Source organism: Mytilus edulis, chromosome 13, assembly GCF_963676685.1.
Source record: "Mytilus edulis chromosome 13, xbMytEdul2.2, whole genome shotgun sequence".
Taxonomy (NCBI): domain Eukaryota; kingdom Metazoa; phylum Mollusca; class Bivalvia; order Mytilida; family Mytilidae; genus Mytilus; species Mytilus edulis.
This window is the reverse complement of record NC_092356.1, coordinates 26,997,693-27,019,803: the sequence shown is the minus strand read 5'-3', so window position 1 is coordinate 27,019,803 and position 22,111 is coordinate 26,997,693. Positions and strand designations below refer to the sequence as shown.

The 22,111-nt window shown below is 31.4% G+C and overlaps 1 protein-coding gene across 1 annotated transcript in view; it reads right to left on the bottom strand.

The window, feature by feature from the left end:
• The window catches only part of LOC139502189 (kinesin-like protein unc-104), an 89,227-nt gene that overhangs the window by 5,578 nt on the left and 61,538 nt on the right, over positions 1-22,111 (bottom strand). Inside the window, exons 31-44 of the mRNA XM_071291608.1 lie at positions 21,693-21,783; positions 20,376-20,500; positions 19,284-19,379; positions 18,634-18,702; positions 15,067-15,138; positions 13,736-13,999; positions 13,058-13,172; positions 11,161-11,246; positions 8,039-8,142; positions 5,253-5,398; positions 3,724-4,053; positions 3,167-3,291; positions 2,476-2,716; positions 784-903 (exon numbers count right to left, since the gene is read on the bottom strand). Coding sequence (XP_071147709.1) covers positions 784-903; positions 2,476-2,716; positions 3,167-3,291; positions 3,724-4,053; positions 5,253-5,398; positions 8,039-8,142; positions 11,161-11,246; positions 13,058-13,172; positions 13,736-13,999; positions 15,067-15,138; positions 18,634-18,702; positions 19,284-19,379; positions 20,376-20,500; positions 21,693-21,783 — 1,984 coding nt within the window. The remainder of the gene's footprint in view (positions 1-783; positions 904-2,475; positions 2,717-3,166; positions 3,292-3,723; positions 4,054-5,252; positions 5,399-8,038; positions 8,143-11,160; positions 11,247-13,057; positions 13,173-13,735; positions 14,000-15,066; positions 15,139-18,633; positions 18,703-19,283; positions 19,380-20,375; positions 20,501-21,692; positions 21,784-22,111) is intronic.

Below are 22,111 nucleotides of genomic sequence, written 5' to 3'. Positions count from 1 at the left end.
CACTAATTTGGCATTAAAATTAGAAAGATTATATAATAGGGAACATGTGTACTGGGTACAAATTTTCAATTTGATTGGACTTCATCAAAAACTACCTTGACCAAGAACTTTAACCTGAATCAGGACAGAAGGTCGAACGAACATCACACAAACCGAAAAACAAAATGCCCATAAATGGGGCATAAACATAATTTTCTTTCACATAAATATTTATAGTAGGTCTACAATTCATTATCTAATACAGAACTTTAAATCTTATTTCAGCTTAATGTGGATTCATTTACTTTCTTTGGTATCAATTTTGATGGACAGAGGAAAATATTAAATATCATGGATACTGTGGATTCATAATTATTCGTTAGATACCAATTTTCCTGGATTTCATGTATAGGGGGAAATCACTAATCTAAATGTTCAACGAATTGCAAATTTGATGTATGATTAAATGAAGACTTTTGGAAAACCATGGAATCATATATCCTTGAAAATGCAAGTTTTTCTTAATCCATTAAAATTGAGACCCACGAAATGATTGACTCAAACAAGGCTTATGAAGATTAGATGTCAACATGTCATTTCCAAAAGGACCCCAATAAAAATCTATTAACATAAAGAACCAATGAAAACAATTCACTTTTTCAGAATCTTAAGGACTATGGATAAACTCATTTTTCGTACAATGAAATGAAAATAATATTTCATTATTGGCTAAATTTCCATAGTTTAAGATGTTTTAAACCAATCACAATATTTTTGAAAATATTACCCAGAATGCAATCTTACCTTTAACAGAGACTGTTGGTCTTCACTGTACTCTATCTGTGAAGTGGCTAGGTTTATAATGGAACGTTCTACTGGGTCCTTCTCACTATTATATATGTAAATATAAGGACGTCTAACAACCTGTAAATTCATAGAAATATTTAAATCAGAAAATTTAAGATTATTTTGCACAAGTTTAAAATTCAAAAAAATTGAACTAATAATTTAGAATATAAAAATTATCCTTATATAAAACAAGAGTGCACACGCTGAAATGTCTCACCTTCTTTACTTATCATTGATATTATGTTGATAGTCCTAAATATTAAGCTTAAGTACAACTGTCACATAGACTTAACATTAACCAAGAAAACCAAACATTGACCAATGAACCATATAAATGAGGTCAAGGTCAGATGAACCATGCCAGGCAGACATATATAGTTGACATATTGCTTATAGTTTAAAAATAAATTGCTTTGCTGAGCGCAGCCTGATATGACCACAGCCTGATATGACAGCAGAGGTTAAACCCTGAACAGCTGGGGCAAATTTGGACACAATATTCAAGCTTGATACTGTCTGAATTTGGATTGTGATCAAATTTTTGACATAGTATAGGTTTTTGACACAAAATAAATGTCAAAATCTTACAAATCTATTGCGCAATACTGTGCAATTAAAAATTCTTCTTAAAAGTTTTGTAGTATGGAACCTTGTAGTACAATTTCAGAGAGATCCATACTCTCAAACACAAGTTATTGGCCAGAAACTACAAAAATGCTTGTTTTTGGGCCCTTTTGGTCTTTTATTCCTAAACTGTTGGCACCATAACCCCCAAAATGGATCCAAACCTTCTACTTTTGGTATTAAACATTGTGGTATACTTTCAGAGCAATTGAAATACTTATACACAAGTTATTATCCTGAAGTAAAAAAAATGCTTGTTTTGGGCCCCTTTGGGCCCCCTAATTCTTAAACAGTTGAAACCATCATCCCCAAAATCAATCCCAATCTTCCTTTTGTGGTATTGAACCATCTTATTAAATTTCATAGAGATCCATTCATTTAAACTAAAGTTATTGTCTGGCAACCAAATGTGTTGTCAAACGACGCAGACAATGACATCATACCATTATACGATCCCAATTTTTTTTTTGCGGCCATTAAAAACAGACCAAAACACAAAAACTTAACACTGAGCAATGAACCCTGAAAATGAGGTCAAGGTCAAATAAAACCTGTGTGATTGACATTTAGATCATAAAATATTTCAAAACACCAAATATAGTTTACCTGCTGCATATAGCATCTGAGATATGGACTTGATCACCAAAATTTAACCTTGTTCACTGACCCATGAAATGAGGTCGCAGTCAAGTGAAAACTGTCTGACTGGACAAAAGTCACAGGCTCAACAAAAATTAGGGTAAATATCAATATTGAATTCAGTGAAACTTGAAATATTGACGTCATGTAACTTTTTATCAAACAACTTGCCTATTCTATATGTATTCCTGGATTTACTGAATTGTTAATTTATAATCTTAATAGTTTTAATTTTCATCTAATTCCAAGAAAAAAACTTAAAATGCCAAAACAAAACATACATGTGTGTTTACTGTCCCCTGCTGAACAAAATAGTGTCAGTAGGTTGGCAAAAACAAATTTGGGGGCCTTATTCCTTTTGTTCCACTGATATGTTTAACTTACCACCCATTTCTTCATCCATCCACTGTGCTTCTCTTCCAAAAAGTTCAGGTAGCCTTTCTTGGAGACAACAGGACTAACTCTAACCTCCTCAATGTAAGGAACATGTAGCCTATCTTCCCCATCCATACGGTTAGGTTTTATGGGTAATGACAACTTCCTGTCATTGACATCAGATGAGGAAGATGATAATAAACTATCACATGACTTTGACAGTTGGATTGATGGCTGACCTATATTTGGTCTGAAAGTGAAAGTAGGGAGAATGAAATTAATCTGATAAAAATTCTGAAAGTTATTTTACACTTAACCAACTATAGTATGACTGTTGCAATGTGATGCATTTTTGTTTCCTTTATAAAATTCAGACTTGCTATAACATTCTGAGAAAGTCATATTCTAAAATGTTTTATAAAATATGACTTAAACTATACTTTTTTTCACATTTCACATTCATTTTCCCCAAAACAATACAAAACCAATCATAAGTAAAACACTAGAGTTATGACTTTCAAATTTTCGAAAAGACTAGAAGTGCATTTCGTATATTTTTTAAAAACAACAAAAATAGCATACTGTGGATTCATTATTATTCCTGGGTTGCCAATTTTCGTGGATTTTGTGAGTATAGGTAAACCTCAGATTTAAATGTTCAGTGAAGTACAACTTTTCTGCAATATGACTGAACACTCACCTAAACATTTCTGATGAAGCAGAAGATGTAATCATACTACTACCCATAGAATCAGTCACACTGGTTATAACATCACTGTCACTCGAGGCTGAGGTTATACTTATAACAGACTCATTCATTGGTGTCTAAAAATAGAAAAAAAAACGTGTTATAATATGCTCTTTTACATGAAAATGATAAAAGATGCTGACTTTACTTACTCAGTTTGCCTTTTCTTATTTCTTCTCTTTGAACGTTGTGCGCAAAACAGATAAAGAAATTAAGTTATTTACATAATCTCATCAAAAAAGCTATCTTTTTGGACGAGACGATACTTTTCCTATCCAAATTATACACAAGTTGGAGATTTTAAAACAAGGAAAATCAAAAAAATTTAACAAAATATATGAATTTCCTCTTGATTTATTGAATGGCTGCTAGTCCACTGTAAAAAAAAAAATCTTTTTTCTTATCATATTTTTCTTGAACTTTATTATATATCATATAGTAACTTTCAAACATGCACTTATATTTGGGTCAAATAAAGGTTTTTCCCCATTTTGAAAGACCATACTGACCTTGACAGGAGGGGGGCTTGCTGGTAATCTTCCATACAGGATCAGCCTCAGACATTTGGCCATCAGTTCTTTGTCCTTATCCCCATCTGTAGTAAATACAAACAGACTACTACATCTCTTGCCCTTCTCAGCTTCGTCTTTCTCCCATTTCTCCATAGATTTATCATCTGTCTTTTCTTCTATTTTCTCAGTTTCGTTTTCTTTATTTTTTAAGTTTTCTTTGGCTTTTGCTTTGTTTGTGACTTCTTTGTCAAGTTTGCTTAGTTCTTGTGATTTGTTTTGTTCCGCTAGTTTTTCACGGAGATGTAACACATGTCTGCACCTTTCAACCTAAAAAAAGTCAAAGAAAACACGGAGATGTAACACATGTCTGCACCTTTCAACCTAAAAAAAAGTCAAAGAAAACAAAAATGTACACATTTCACTTTTCCTCTCTGTTTAGACCAAATAAAAATATATGTGTGGTTCCAGTAACCCTACCGTCCCTACTTTTTCAGCTTAAAAATAGCCTACCCTAAAGATTTTATTGTCATTTTTCATTTAGCACTGTTAAAGTCAGAATGTTGCTCCCATAGACTCAATGTAAAAAAAAAATCCCTACCTACATATCCTAACTTTTTTTTCAGATGTAACTGGAACGACACATACTTTTTTATTTGGCCTTATAGTTTTATCTTTGCAAATTCAATATCTGATATCAGAAAATTGCTTTTTGTTTTAAGTAAACTTTTATAATTTCTATGTCATTTGGTCTCTTGTAGAGAGTTGTCTTGTGGCAATCATACCACATCTCCTTTTTTATATTTCTCCAGAATCCAGAGCAACCATTCAATCTGATACCCCTTCAAGTCAAGAAAACTATATGCATGCGCATTATTACCTAAACAAACCCTAGACTTGTGATTTGTAGCAAGGACGTATATTAAATGTTAATTTAACTACCTCGGGCCTCTGTTTCTTTATGGAAAAACAATATCAAATATCAGTTTCATAACAGTGACATATAAGAAAACTTCACTTCAGTTCTTATATGACAGAAATAGATTTATCGATCGGAATTCAGAGAACTCTCGCATGTTATCCAAAACTGGGGAATTCCCTCTGACGTGTTTCTAAATTTATAAAAACACTAAATATAAATACTGCTTAATTCTTATTTTCCGTGTTGTTAAAAACACACATACAAGTCAAGGGAAATATCGAAACATGAAGATTATGAGAAGAACATTATAGGACAGTTGTTTAAATTCAATCCTTTTTGTTTTTTATACCATTTAAAGCAAGACAATCTCAAAATCTGAGATGTTCCTTGATGTTTAGAATAAAACGGTTGACGTGAGAGCATGGCCCGGAGTCAATGGTATAAGTCTACAGATTGCTTAAAGCAATTGTATCCCAAAAATGTTATAATGACTTTTTTTCTTGGAAATCCTGAAATGGACTAAAATATATTTCAACTTTTTTCTCAATGTCAATATATTCACACTATTATCATACTACAAATACCAATAACAAATTATGAATATTACCATTTCTAATCTTGTGAGTTTCTCTAGCTCCCATTGGTGATCAAATATGAGGGAATCACCTCTGGGTCTCCACCCATTCAAATTCTCCTCCCCTCGTACATATGTGGCTGATGTATCCAGAACCTTTCTCTGTCTACGCTGAGCACCTAGAGAATCAATACAGGGTTATAAAGAAAGAAAATATAGTCGAACTTGCTATAAAGATCACCTATTATAAGAAAAAATCTTGTCTTGTCAGTCCACATTCTGTTTGTCCTGTTGCAGTAATACTTATACATTTTGACCCTCATTGCAAAGGTCACCTCTCTCAAAAGGTGTGTTTTCTCTGATCCCAAGGGTAACCTTAGTATACTAGTTTCACTGTATTGTAAAAGCATGAATAACAGAAATTGTGTATTGAAGCCCTGCTGTGTGGGATTTCTTGCTGTGTTAAAGACACAATGGTGGCCTTTGGTTGTTTTTTGCTTTTTGGTTGGGTTGTTGTCTCTTTGACATATTCCCAATTTCCATTCTAAATTTTAGTATATATATTTTTATATTTACACAATACAAGTTTTGAAAGTTTAAATTACAAATCAAAGAAAAATTACATTAGTTTAGAAGTGTGAGTTTTTAAGGTAAATTGGATATTCTTTGCATAATTTCTGCTTTATGCCAGTATTAAGGTAATAAATAGCATAAGAGATCATGCAATTTATAAAATGTTTAATAAATGGCCAAGAAAAATTGTATTTTCCAAACTTAGTAAATAAAGATATAACTGAAAGAAATTACAGTCACTGTGACAATTGTTACAATTATATTCAATTTATACACATCAAAAGTGTACTGTGGATTAAAATTATGCATTGGGTATCAATTTACTTGGATTTTGTATGTAAATAGAGGACCATGAAATTTAATCTTCAACAAAGTTAAATTTTCAATGGTATTTTTAGGCAGTCTTTTGCAAAACAATAAAATCCTCAAGGCCTTAAAAAGAATACGTTTGTTTGCCCAAACCCTACCTACCCAGAAAAAAAGCTGCCTACTCAAATCCTTTTATTGTCCTGATTTGAAGAAGTTTTTTTTTAATCAGATAGGAATGAAGACTAATAAACATCTGATACTTCAATTTCTTTAAAAAAAAAAAAAAAAAAAAAAAAAAAAAAAGGCCTATCTACCTACCCACTGTCTCAACCTTTGGGCAAACTAAAATATTTTTAATTTCGGCCCAATCCACAAAAATAATAAAATCCACAGCATTACAATAAACCTGCTAAGAATTCAACATCAATAATGGTATACAACAACAAGAGTATATAACAACCAACACTATACATATATGTTTAGGCCAAAAATTAAATACTAGTGTTTCTGCTTACCCTTCCTACCCTTATTTTAGTGCTAAGCCTAACACTTTTTATGCCATTTAAGAACAAGTACTGTTAAGGTCAGACTGATTCCCTAGAAGTAACCAGCTTAGAAATGTAGATACTGCATACCTAACTACCCTATTTTTTCCAGTATGTTAGCTGAAACACAGTATTATTTTTTGTGGAATAACCAATTTTCTTGAATCTGATCAGTTAAATTTTACCTTGAGATATTCAAACAATACACCTAATCGCTATTTATTCCATTCCGGATAAGTTCTAAAATTACACAACTTTTTCATCCAGTTGAAGCTATCTGTTTAAACAATTCACCATGCATGATACTTTTTAATGAGACCTGTTTAAACTACCGTAAATACTTCAAACAAAATATTTTTTTACTTCAATTTTAATTTCGAAAAAGTGGATCATACTATATCAAAGTTTCTTGATGATCACTTTCTAAAGTTTATTCTCCCTCAGCTCACTACTGATGACCTCCATTTTTCGGCCGGTGACCCCAAACAGGAAGTTGTATAAATGACTGTTTTTCCAGGAATGGACTAAATAGCGATAAGGTGTATTGTAAGGTATTGTAAATTGAAAATTGCTTGCAATCTTTTTGTTCAGTGTAAAAATTCCCAGAGGATAAAGAAAAATAACAATTTCATTTTACTATCATTATTTCTATGCTGGATTTAGTCATCCCAACTAGATACAAGACATAAAAAATAAAAATACTCTTAAGGAGAAACAAAAATAAGAAGGGATACAGAGAAAAAAAAGATGGGATCAAGAAGATAGTTATATGTGCTAAGGTGCATTTACATTGTTTTTTTCCATCTGATTTTCAATCCTAATTTGGTACCACAATCCATCCATGTATAGCATTCTTTTCACACTATACAATTTTACCTTAAATCAACTGAACTCCATCCTATTTGAGTGTTCACAAGGTGCAATTTTTGTGGAAATAACATTGTTAGGGAAAAAATCAGATAGAAAATTGTACTTTGTAAACCCACCTTTACAGAATATAAGCATTTCATTGCAGTTGTATACCACTATAAATTACATAGATTATTTTTCAATTTAAAATATTTCATTACTTTTGGGAAATTTCTATATTAATTTACTATTTTCTTTAATAATAAAACAAAAACAGAGTATCTTAAATTTCATTGAGAGGCAAACAGGTTTTAATTTCTTTCTAAAAAAAATCTAACCTCTTGTAAAAATTTAATAAAAACCAATCTTTTTTAAAATTCAATCCAATAGTTACATATTAAAGTTTTTAAATAGTGCTTGATGGAAATATTAGTTCTGATATTTCAAAAGTTTCATCTAAAATTTGTAAATAATTGGCAAAAAATGCAATCCAATGCTTTGTGTACTAAGAATATAAGGTATTACATAAAACACAACACCGACCTGGACTACCTGTTTCAGACGCTTTCCGTAAGTACAGCTCATAAATTCCACTGACTCTGTTAGCATCTTGAGATTTTAACCCGCCAAATAAACTTCGTAAAGATCTGAAAGGAGAACTAATGACAACATTCTATAGTTAGTAACAGTAATGGCTGCTTTGATCACATGACCAGTGAGTGATTGCTGCCGTCTGACTGTTTTCAGGACCTGTAGATTATGTAGCAGCACCTTCCAGCTCTATAAGAATGCTTATTATAAACTTATAAATGTTGAACATATCCATATTAAATCATAGCTTTGAAAAAAGCACTAAAGCTACCAACAAATATAAAACAAGAGGCTGTCACAACGACAGCAAACCGGATTTATTAATATTTATTTGTGTCCTGGCAATATCACGAGAACCATTACTGATGAATGGTGAAAGTGAAAATCGTCAATATCAAATTTGACCTCCATTTTGTCATCAGTATCAACATATTAAAATTTGAAAAGCTTAGATTGAAAGGTTCATGAGTAAATGCAACAACGTGGATGGAAACGTCATTTTACAATCTTTCAAGAACCATAACGCCTGAACAGTAAAAGTCAAAATCGTCATTATTGAACTTGACCTCTATTTTGTCATCAGTAACAACATATAAAAATTTCAAAAGCTTTGGTTGAATGGTTCATGAGAAAATGCACGGACACGACTGGAAACACCATTTTTCAATCTTTCAAGAACCATAACTCCTGAACGGTGACAGTCAAAATCGTCATTATTTAACTTCACCTCTATTTTGTCATCAGTTACAACATATTAAAATTTAACAAGCTTTGGTAGAACAGTTCATGCGTAAATGCACGGACACAACTGGAAACTTAATTTTTCAATCTTTCAAGAACCATAACTCCTGAACGGTAAAGGTCAAAATCGTCATTATTGAACTTGACCTCCATTTTGTCATCAGTAACAACATATTAAAATTTGGGAAGCTTTGGTAGAGCAGTTCATGCTTAAATGCACGGACACGACTGAAAACTCCATTTTTCAATCTTTCAAGAACCATAACTCCTGAACGGTAAAAGTCAAAATCGCCATTATTGAACTTGACCTTCATTTAGTTGTCAGTAACAACATATTAAAATTTTAAAAGCTTTGGCTGAACGGTTCATGAGTTAATGCACGGACAACATTTGATTGCCGCCCGCCCGCCCGACTGCCCGACTGCCCGACCGCCCGGCTGCCCGCCGTACATCCCCAAATCAATAACCGACATTTTTGTCACAAAAATCCGGTTAAAAATCATATAAATAATCCCTTGATGCCAAAGTATTTGTGTCTGTTTCTTTTTGTATTAAGGAAGCTGGCTTGTCATGTTTTAAATTTTTTGTCAGATTTTCGGAATCCTCTGGTTTTATCCATTTGAATGCCTTGAAAAAAGTTGCCCAGTGACCCCCATTTTTCTTTTTGTAAATCTTTTACATGTATAATGATTAGCCATCTGTAAAAGTCTTATGAAATTTTAATTACTTTTTAACGGTTTTTGAGAACTTTAACTTGTCAATGATAAAGCTATGAAAAGTCAAGAGAGAATATTTTCCCGCCAAAATTTCAATGGCCAATATCTCGAAAACTAGCAGGGTGACCTATATATTTTTTTGCTCCTTGGATTCCTATATTAATTCCCTATCTATATAAACTAGTGTTTTGAAAAGTTAATTACTTTAAAACTGAGAAGCGAACTCCCTTAAACTCTCAACTTCATTGTAACACTTAATCAAAATGAATGACCATAGAAACAAAGATGCCATTTGATAACAGGTGCACAATGCATCTGCATACCAAGTAACATTGAAGTAGGTCAGGTAGTTTCAGGCACCCAGATGTCTACCTGAAAGTGCACTAAAATAGTACTAAAATAGTCATGGCTGATTTATGGAGACAAACAATGAAATACGTTTACAATTACTTCTAGATAATTCAATCACTTTCTATTTTTTGCCTCTTGGGAGATATTTTATCTCCCTATGTAACTAAATTGAACAAGAAACTAAAATCTTAAATAAAATAAAATCTAAGCAACTTTTATAATTAATATTTCATAAAAATTTATGAAAGCATATTGCATTACACAAATCAATTCTGTTTTAAGTTTTGGCTTACATTAAAAATGCAAATGGCTTTACCAAAACCATTACTAAAAGCCAAACAAATTAAAAAGTGGATTTTGTTATTCACAATGAAAACCTTAGGAACAGTCTGATCATGCATTAGGAATAAAATAACAAAGAAAAGGCTAAAAGAAGTAGCATAAAGAGTTAAAAAGCTATTTTGTTTTTTTAATCAAGCAAAGGATTTTCAGTATATACTAGATGTAAAAAAGAAAAAAGCCCCAAAATAGATCTAAAATGCAATAACAAACATTTTAATTATATCAAAAAAAGAAAATATAACATAACATTTAAAGCAGACACATAATAAGCAAGGAAGGTTGAAAATAAAATAATCGACTTCAGCAAAATAAGTAATTGCAATTCATGCCCAAAATGGATGTGAAATGCATTCCTTCTACAGGCACACTGAATCATGGGAAGTGTCACATGACAGGTTTCACTCACTAGTACATAATTACATAACATATACACACAATTTTATCATTTACAAACACAAAATGCATCAATTTACAACATAAATATGTTTGAGGGATACAAAAAATGTGTCTTTCAATTTCAATTTTTCATCATAGTTTCAATGGAATACTTGAAAGTTTTTCATTCATAAAAAAAAATTGTGTGTTTATTTCTTTCTTTTTGGCATGCAGATTGTTAAAATTCTTTAAAAGATCTTTATTTGTTTTATATATAATTAAAAAAAAAAAACAGTTGGTCTCATGCTTAATAAACATCCTTTAATATGTAATAATCTCACAGTTGAAAAAATTCTTTGTTTGAAAAAATGATTTTTTTTTTATATTTCAACTTTTATATCAGTACAAATTGTGTCAATAGGTAAAGTGCTGAAGAATACCAAATTACAAAGGTCAATGTCATTTTATTGGTCGAGTACCAAAGTGTTTCATTAAGTTTTGATTCACACTGAAAGTTCTCCCCTTAAAAATCTAAGTTTCTACACTAACCTGGAAGTAGCTATCTTAGTATCTCTGGAATAGATGATCATGGATAGATCTTTTGTTATACAAGTAGGCTGGTCACAATTCTCTACCTGAAAATATAAAATGTTTGGTATCCCTACAATTTGAATTACACTTACAATAAATTTATGTGCGGTATGTGGAAGGTATTTGAAAGATTGTGCATTAATTTTATAAAGTGGATTCTGTAGAAGTTGCATAACTGTTGTCGTTAACAGGTTTGGCAGGCATTATAAAAGTAAATTGCAAAGGTTTTAAGTTATCGAGAACTGGATAGTGACCACATAATCGCACATCTTATATATATATATAGGTAGAAGTTCTTTTTTTTTGTATACAAAATATTTGTATTCAAGTTTTATATAGAATAAATTGAAAGTGCTCAATTATTTCCACATATGTTCAAAATAGATGGAGCATTTTGGCACATAAATACTTTATGTTTGGTTAAACAACTTCCAATGAAACATAAGATGTTTTTTTCTCAAAATAAATTGACTGGTCTTTTTACAATAAAATTATATCAATTTCAAATTATGTCTTTGAAGGTCCTTGGTGACTAAGTGTTTCAAGTAGTTGAGCTACAGTTACCATTTACTCTGAGGTTTTGAATTCAAACCCCTCTCATAGCAAGATGTGATATACTCTTCCATTCTCAATTTTATCCTGATTCTAACTGACAAACATTGCAAGTTTTCCTAGCAAAGGTTGTGAATATTGCTGGGTACTACAGCTTTCTCCACATAATACAAACTGGGTGCCATGATGTAGCTTAAGTTGTTCAAAGTGGTGATAAACACCATAATTCAAAGTGGTGATAAACACCATTATTCAAAGTGGTGATAAACACCATTATTCAAAGTGGCGATAAACACTACTATTCAAAGTGGCGATAAACACCATTATTCAAAGTGGTGATAAACACCATTATTCAAAGTGGCGATAAACACCATTATTCAAAGTGGCGATAAACACCATTATTTAAAGAGGCGATAAACACCATTATTCAAAGAGGCGATAAACACCATTATTCAAAGAGGCGATAAACACCATTATTTAAAGAGGCGATAAACACCATTAAACTAATACTGTAAACTGACTAATTTTCTCGATTTGAAAAATAATGGGAATTTAAATCTTTGCAAATATACAGTCTATGTTATGATGTTACACTATTGTTTCAGGTTGGGTGAAGTTTGGGGCACATTAAAAGGTTTAAGCCCAGTGTGTTTGTTGGCACCTGTCCTAAGACAGTAGCCTAATGTTCAGTGTTTGTCGTTTGTTGATGGGATTCATAAGTGTTTCTCTTTTTTATATATATAGATTAGTCCTTTGGTTTTCCTGTTAGAATGGTTATACACTAGTCATTTTCAGGGCCCTTTATAGCTGTTGGGTGTGAGCCAAGGCTCCGTGTTAAAGGCTGTACTTTCACCTATAATGGTTTACTTTTACAAATTGTGACTTGGATAGAGAGTTGTCTCCGATGATTGGCATTCATACCACATCTTCTTACATCTAAATATGCAAAACTTAGGTTTTCTCTTATAAAGATACATCAAGAAACAAAACAAATAGTGAAAATCCTAGCAGCAAGTCAGCTTAAGGCTCAACTAGAAATAAAGTACCCACTCAAATACACTGTGGATTCATTTATTTTCGTGGGTACCATTGTTCGTGGATGAAGGAATACTTACATGTTTGTGGATATTTAATTTCCTTGTTTTGTAGAAGTCTACATACAAGCCTATAGAAAAGTTTTTATGTGTTGAACATTTAATTTTGTGCTTCAACTGTACCCACGAAATCCACAAATAATAATGAATCCACAAATAATAATGAATCCACAGTACAGAGTTAACAATCGTATCTTTTGATTACTTACCTCAATATAAGCTGACAGTGTCATGTATACTCTCTCTGCTGTAGAGGTGATCTTGTTCAGTAAACTAGAATTATGTAGGGAACTGTCCCAAGCAGCTTCAAATCGGAAATAAATTCTGAAATAGAAATTAGTCATATATGAGGTATTAATTTCTTATCTGGACATCTGCAAAGAAAAAGCAACAGGGTTAGTTTGTTTAAAGTTTGCTAAAGAAATAATTTTTCCTAATACAGTAAAATTTAAATTCAAGTCTTAGTCACAGGCAAATCAAGTTGTTGGTTGATTAAGCTCTAAAACTCTGTCGGGGGTATTCTCACACTGTGTTTTTCTCATTTTCCTAACTGCCATTAGATTCTCAGAGAAGCACACCATATCAACCCTAGTTTTTGCTTTTAAAAATCTAACCTACATTGTTGCATGATAACACAAGATTATCGGTCGTCCAACTGTCTATATCAATCTGCTCAGCTCTTAACAAAATTGCATATCACAGCTTTGTGACATCAAATATGTAACCAGGCCTAAAATAACTTTGACCCAGACTTATCAGGGACATCATATTGTATGAACCTAACTTATCAAGTTATCTTCCGGTTTGCTGTTGTAACAAAGAAAACACTTCCAAAAGTACAAGAATGCTAAGAAGATATCATTCTTGCGCATGACAAATTTCCATACCTATCATCTCCTGGGTATTGTATGTAAGAAGCTGGAAACAAACTTAAGGATAAGACATTTGTTTCAAGATCAAAGTCCGTATATTCAGGGGTGGTCCTGATACGTCCAACTACCAACTCCTTTACATCTTTCCATAGAAGGTCCGTCTCTGGGCTCTGTTCCTGCATAATAGTTATTGCTAGACGACGTTGAATACCTTGATGTAGCAGGTATGTTCCTGTACAGGGGAACTCCTCACTGTGGTCAACAACTACTGGCACATATCTGTAAAAGTCAAGATTTTAGTAACATTATAAAGTACTGTTAAGCAATGTTTTTTTTCATGAAGTTTAAGGTTCACAATTTCTAGGGCCAGACCTGATCGCTAGATCATGTTTCACATTTTTCTGATCTTTTTAAAAAATCGATTTTAAGTATCAAAAATATATTTTTCAAAATTTAGGAGAAACATTGGTGAGCCCCTTGTTTTAAAGAAGCTGGCTTGTCATGCTTTGGAATTTTTGTCAAATTTTCAGAATCCTCTGGTTTTATCCATTTGATTGCCTTAACAAATTTTGCCCGATAACCCCTATTTTTTCTTTTAATAATTCTTTTACATGTATAATAATAAGCTGTCTGTTAATAAAATTTTAATTATTTTTTAACAGTTTTTGAGAACTTCAACTTGTCAATGATAAAGCTATGAAACGTCAAGAGAGAATAATTTCCCCGCCAAAATTTCAATGGCTAATATCTTTAAAACAAGCACGGTGACCTATATATTTTTTTTGCTCTTTGGATTCCCTTATTAATCCCCTATCAATATAAACTAGTGTTTTGAAAAGATAATTATTTTGAAACTGAGAAGCAAACTACCTTAACCAGCTACTTGTACAAGAAATCTTTAAGAAATCTGGAGTTGAATGTTTTGAGTAGCCAAATACATAAAAAAAATAACTTAACCCAATTAAATTTATAAAAGAGTTACTAAGGAACTTAACAGTATAAATGTGGGAGTTAAAAATAGATTACATAAACAAAAGTGGTTTTTGGTCACACATTGTTGTCAATATCATGGAATTTAATGGGCCTGTCATACAAGTGAAAGGTTTAGCTAGGTATAAAACCTGGTTTAATCAACCATTTTCTACAAAAGAAAATGCCTGTACCAAGTCAGATATACAACAGTTGTTATCCATTTGTTTGATGTGTTTGAGCTTTTGGTTTTGCCATTTGATTGCAGACTTTTCGTTTGAAATTATCCATAGAGTTCATTATTTTTTGTTATTTTTCTTAATAGTATGTGACCATTACTGAGACATATTGTTACTACATTCCTCCCTAATACTTACTCTCCATTTGGAGCTAATTCACAGATCTCAAACCATACAAGTAAATCAAATCTGGAGTGAATATGACTGGCACTGAAAAAGAAATGACAAATACATAATTAAATTTCTTTTACAAAAATGTTTGACAAAAATATTTCTTAACACATTTGCCAATCTTTGGTCAATTGTGTTTGAATGAAATGATATGAAAATAAAAATGATGAATAAAAAATCAAATCAAATTAAACAGGAAAAGCTATGTCATAAATACCAATGTAAATAAAAGAGAAAATTAATGTTTATATTAAAGAAAACTTTTCTATTATTTTTAATCCTAGGACTTTTTAAACTCTTGAGTACTTTGATTTTTTTGTCAATTACGGTACAGGTCTTCAAGTAATATTTCCATCAGTTATATATCATCAACTTTAATCTGACTCATTAATTTATTTCATAAAGATACAGAACATATATCAATTTTTAAAATTTGAAGCAGAAAAATATGGCAACTTGAACTTTTAAAACTTGAGTTGGACTTTTCTCATTTATGAAGGCCATACTGTGACCTATAGTTGTTAATTTCTATGTCAATTGGTCTCTTACAGACAGTGTTTCATTGGCAATCATATCACATTTTCTTATTTTTATATGAAATATTTGCCCCTGGACAAAAACAAAACAATTATCAATGAATCTAAACAGACATCTTGACTTCCTCTGTTCTTCTAACACACATGGAATAATTTCTTCTTTTTATAACAAAAATATTACAAAATATGTGTTATATGTACAAAGAGAGCAAACAATTGCCTAGTTCTTTTAGTAGTACAAATATTTTTTTATATTTTATAATTGCCGCGATATAGCCTTTTTGTGATAATGTGGCATAAAGCAACCAACAATCAATCAATATATATTTTACAGTAGTCGTCTATAAATTGTTTTGCCCTTACAATAAGTGAAGTGAAGAAGACACATGCAACTACATGTTAGAGAATTAGTGCATCCACACAAAGTTAGAAAAGTGAGACAATTCAGATTTGAAGGCATGCAAAAATTACAAGTTTCATGCAAATTTCAAGCACTGATCTAGACAGTAATCTGACAACGAAATGCCCTTTTTGTTTTTGTCTCTGATCAGCACATCTCCTTTTCTTCCTGTCAAATGTCTACTAATTTTAAATACTGGGGATTCTTATATTTTCTGTACCCAAGACCACTTGATTCCATGGTTTTCACAAATTCTGCATACAGACCTTAAGGAAGTTTGCATTTTTATATTCAAATTCTTGAACCATTAGTTTTATGATAAATCTATAGATTAGAAGAAAGGCCTAAAAATATCTTCTTCAAAAGCCTGATAAATATCTTTAAAAAAATTAATCTTTTAAACAAAAAACTAAAAATTGTGGAAAAACTAAGGAAATAAAACTTGTGCTTCACAATATGCAAAATATGACAACATAAATGGTAGTATTAAAAGTACGTACTGTGGTGATGATGGAGAAAGGGGGGATTCAACACTGCGACCTGAATCATACCACCTATACCAAACAAAGCAAAGGATGAAGCTAAGCTAAAAACGCAAAATTTGTAAGCTGTTTGCTGACCTAATGTGAGGAAATTTTCTGAATTCCATGTAACAAATAATTGTATAAGTAACAAAAAAAATTGCAGTCGTATAAAAAATGCAGTGTTTGAAAATCTTCTGAAATAAATATTTTCACTCATAGGACATTTGAACATATCTGCTGGGTAGCAAAAAATGAGTTAATTTTTGAAACTCCATACCCCTCCCCTCCCCCAATAAAAACTTTATATAAAGTTTAGTTAGTAATTAGTGAACTGCAAACAGCAAACGGAACAATTATAATGATAACATGATGAAATACAATCTTATAGTCTCATTTTTACTCGAATGAAGCTTTACATCAAACACATTGATTAACCTTGGTGTACTTTTAGTTAAATTGTTTATGGAGATTGCTTTTCATATCTCTTCGAATATAAAGACGGATCAGATGCATTTTAAGAAATAAAAACAACAAATGTGCGATACAGTGGCGGATCCAGCCACTTTAAAAAGGGGGGTTCCCAACCCTGAGTAAAGGGGGGTTCCAACTATATGCTCCCATTCAAATGCATTGATCGGCCAAAAAAGGGGGGGTTCCAACCCCCAGAAACCTCCTCCCCCTAGATCAGCCACTGCGATATATTTTTATACTTGAGATTATAAGAGTTCATTTTCATAATGTTAGTACATAAGTATTTATATTTTCTGTTAAATTATTTTTAAATACTTGAAATATCTTGAATTTTTTTATATATAAAATATAATGCATCAAAGAATTATTGTGCAAAGAAATAATGTAATAAAAAATTATTTCAAAATAACAATGTTTACAGAAAATATTTAATACTATAATTCCAAAATATGAAAATCATAGCAAATTATTACTTGGCTTGAGTAAAGCATGAAATTGATTAAAAGTAAGGAATGAAATACAAAATGAGTAATAAATTGTTTCATGTTATGATAAATATACACCTTATCGCTAATCCCGGCTGACCCGGCCGCTTGAACTTTTGACGCATACAACAATCACTTTTCCATTGTGGCGTTTTTTTGTATTTTTTTGTTTTGTGACATCAACATTTTAGGGGAACCTGTGTGATATCCAGTAATGGCGGACAAATAGCGATAAGGTGTATTATACACAAGTAACAGCTTCTGTACTTGGAGAAAATAACATAAAAAAGTAATCTTTTTAGCCGAATCCTCCAAAAAATAACAGTGTACGTCTCAGTAGAAAGTTTAAGATACTAAGCGATAATAATTCATACTAGCTACCTTCCACCTTTAATATTATCTAACTATGATATCTATCTACATAATATTTCCAAGCCAAAAAATACCAGGATTAATACAGATGTGTTGTGTATTACATGTAGAATAAAACCTTGGTGCATTCTTTAAAGTAACAGACTTTGGAGGGACAAAATTCTTGATACATGTATTTGCAAAATAGATCTATATCAAATTTTTTTTTCTCTATATTAAAACAATCAAATTTTCACATTCAAATAGCAACTGACACTTTTGATTACACATGTAACACAGAAACTAAGGGCTTTCCTAGAAATTAGTATGGAGGGGATAGAAAGCATGTTTAATTATTAATTTACTAGGATCAATTTTAGAAATAAAGATGAATAAATCATTTAAAATTAGTTATAAAGGTACCATATAGCAGGTTATTTTGGCGGGTGTAAATTTTCGCTTATTTTTCGTGGATAGAACAAAATCGTCTAAATAAATTTCGCCAAATTAAAATTGTAAACGCAAAGGTATTGATGAATGTTTTGAATTCGCCAAAATAATAACCGCCAAAATATTTGATACCTTATTCATTGAAAATCGTGAAATTTTACACCCTCGAAAATAACCCGCTATACATTACATTTGATGATGGAAATTAAACAAATTGCCTTCTGTCCCCTCAATATATTATTGTTCTAGGAATAACCCTAAATAAGATCTAGACACTCTTGTTAGTAACTGGCAACATTCCAAACTCTATACCTTACCTCTTCCCTGATGCTTTAGTAGTATCAATGAATAAGTCTTGTTTTTTCTTTTTCTTTTTACCTCTACCACTATTTCAACATATTTAAATATTACTTATAGTGAGAAGTGAATACTAGTTGACTTTAAAATATATTGATGGCTTTTAATTTTGAAATAGCTAGGACCATACCCAATCAAATTACTGTGGATTTGTTTATTTCCTTGGGAACTGTAAGCAGCTTTTATAAATGATACCCTCCTTCATATTAGCTCAAAAGATTTTTTTCCAGTTAACCCTCAGCCACCCCGGGCCCCCTTCAAAATGTCTGAAATTATCTTGCTTTCAGCACGTACTAACTTTAAGTAAAGCATTAAAAAATTCATCAACCATATCAAAATTAGCACTTGCAGGATTCATAGACAGATTATAATACAAATGGATGGTAAGGATGATCCCTATTAAACCCAAAATTTAGCACATAAAGGATTTTATAAATAGTTTTGTTTATTTTGGTATGAAATATAAGACAATTAAATCATTAAACTATGAAAAGCCAAATCAAAAAATAAAAGAAGTTTTCAAACCATTTATATAAAACTAATTTCTCAATAACAAATTGTAACATCAGAAATTAATGATGCTGTATACATTTTTAATATCACTAATTACCTAGGAGGAACAAGCACTCCAAACTTTGGTGACGGTACTGGCTTTGACACAGGAATCATGGGTGGGAAATTCCTTCTAGGTGGAGGTCTAATGCTACTATAATAGACACAAAATACATCTATGTGAAATGGTTTTACTGAGGTCTAATAAAGTAATAACTAATCTATGTGCCCTTAGACAACAAATTTACACATATTGTGCAGCTGCTAGTTACTTTTCTCATGTGGAAAATACATTCCTTCATATATTTTAAATATCTGTTATCTGTTTTTTTTTGCTTCTTATTATTTACAGTCTTGCAATTAAATATAAACCTAAAGCTACATGGCAGTATTTGAATCAACTGTGCCAAAAAAGCCTTGTTTAAAATGCTATCACGTAATTGTAACTTTTAAAATGATAAATATCAAAGAATAGATATATTTTATTGATATATCTCCATGAGTTTTTCCTCAATTCACAGTTGTAGTGTGATCAAAATTTTGCAAAGAATTCGACTCAAACTGGTGTTAGTAGCCCTCTTAAACTTGCAGTGTGGTGATAATTTTTTGGCTCAGTGTTGAAGGCAGCACTCTGACTTTGCGATGAAGAACAGCAATGAAAGCTCTATTTTTTTGTTGTGCATATATTGATATTGTATCATGGATGTGTATACCCCACATCCTTTCTTTTCTTATTAGAAAGTAAAATAACAAAAATACCGAACTTCAAGGAAAATGCAAATTGGAAAGTCCCTTGACTTCCTGTCTTAGAACCAAACCTTATGAAAAAGAAACCTGTTCAAACTAATCTTTTGTATAAGGTCATACAGTATGTTTCTTTGTACTTTTATTTGACTTTTCTGATCTGACATGATCACAGCCTCATTAAATGGCCTTACATGTGTCTTTTATTATGTTGTGTGATGTTACCCTACTATTTCAGATAAGGGCAAGGCTTTGTGTTAAAGACTGTACTTGACCTATAATGGTTTACTTTTACAAATTGTGACTTGAATGGAGAGTTGTCTCATTGGCACTTATACCACATCTTCTTGTATCTATTTAGAAATATTGTATGATTTGTTACAACTTTGGAGTCTAATCAACTTACTTTTGAGATGAAAAATCTTTGGCTTGTTCATGAAGAGGGTGTTGTTGATAATGTCCAAATACTTCAAAAACTAGTGGCTGACTTTTAATGTAATCTACAAACGACTTTGTTACTGTCACTGTAAACTACAAAACAGAAGAAAAACATTATGGCAATAATAAAAGAAAACTTTTGTAATGTTCAAAGCCATTGCACTTATGTACAAAGACAATAATTAATCCAGTTGCATACAAAAAAGTGTCCCAAAAAATATTCCCTTGAATTTGACAGTTGTAGGTAATTTATCCTACATTAAATTGCAGTAAAAAAAAATCTGGGTCATAAATAGACAATAATAGTGCATTGACTTGACATATCAACGATATAAGGATGAGGCTTAGAAACGGGGAAATGCGAGGCTTTGCCGAGCATTTTCCCCGTTTCGAGCTGAATCCTTATATCGTTGATATGTCAAGTCAATGCACTATTATTGTCTTTATACTGCAATCTAAAAAAACATTTTCGATTGTTGTTTATTGTGTTAATGTTATTTATTTGATTTAAATATTGGGAAAAATCCCCCTTTAAAAAGGCCTCATATCACACAGACGGAGAAATATAAAACACGATGAAATGTACATCATTACCGCAATCAATGATGAACGAATTCGTTGCAGACTAAAATATCAACAATAAACATAAAACATAATGATTAATAGGTTGCAAACAAAAAAAATTATTAATAAGTGAAATATGTTTTCCCAAAAATTGCAAAAGAAACAAGTTTGAGTCGTTAAATGCATCGTTGTTTACATTGGAAACAAGAACAGGTTGAAGAGGTCGTATGAATAATTAAATATAATTTCGACAATTTCTATTTATATATTCATGAGGAAAAGTGATATCAGGTCAGTGACTGTATATGGCATAGAAATATACAGTCAACGCATTTTGACTGCTCAAATAGAACGAGTGCAGTATAAACATATATCTTGAGTATTTCAAAGCACCACTATTTTTTTTATTTGGGGTTTCTATAGAATGTTTTGATTGGTTATTTTCTTATATGCAATGAAGTGCTATGTGAAATTTTTTCTATAGTACTAGACACGATAAAGCTAACTTATGTCAAGTATTTCTTTATTTGAAACAAACTTTAAGGTAAATTTTGCACAATTTTTTGAAAAGTGCAAAGGTAACAAAGATTAACCGGGGAAAATCAATGGTGGTATTACACATACAGAACTGAAATGATGACATTATTTAATCTGTTTAATTTCAACAAAGGTTAAATGTTTGACAGAGTAACATATCATTCTATAAAACCCTTATACGTACATTCTGTACATGGTAAAATCCTAGTGGATTATTTTTACCACAATTCTTCAGAGGCTCTGTTGAGAAAGCTTCGTCATGACGATGCAGGAAGCTGAAAATTGAAAAAAGAAATGTTAATCTCAATAAAAAATTATCATCTTCTTCATGAACAAAATAAGATTGAAAGCTTACCATTCCAAATAATTACTTGTTAGTATCTACCAATATTACTTAAAATTATGTTATAAACGATATCTGTATTAAATTTTTATTATTTTGTCTTACTATCCAACCACAGTAAGTACATTTCACCCCATATGGTGACCTGTAGAGACCAATTTCTAATACTTATGTGTTATAAAGAAGATGTCTCGTGATTTTTAACCCTTTTATTAGTATACTCCAGGCAAAGTTCAAGTTGTTTGTGAATAATATGATTC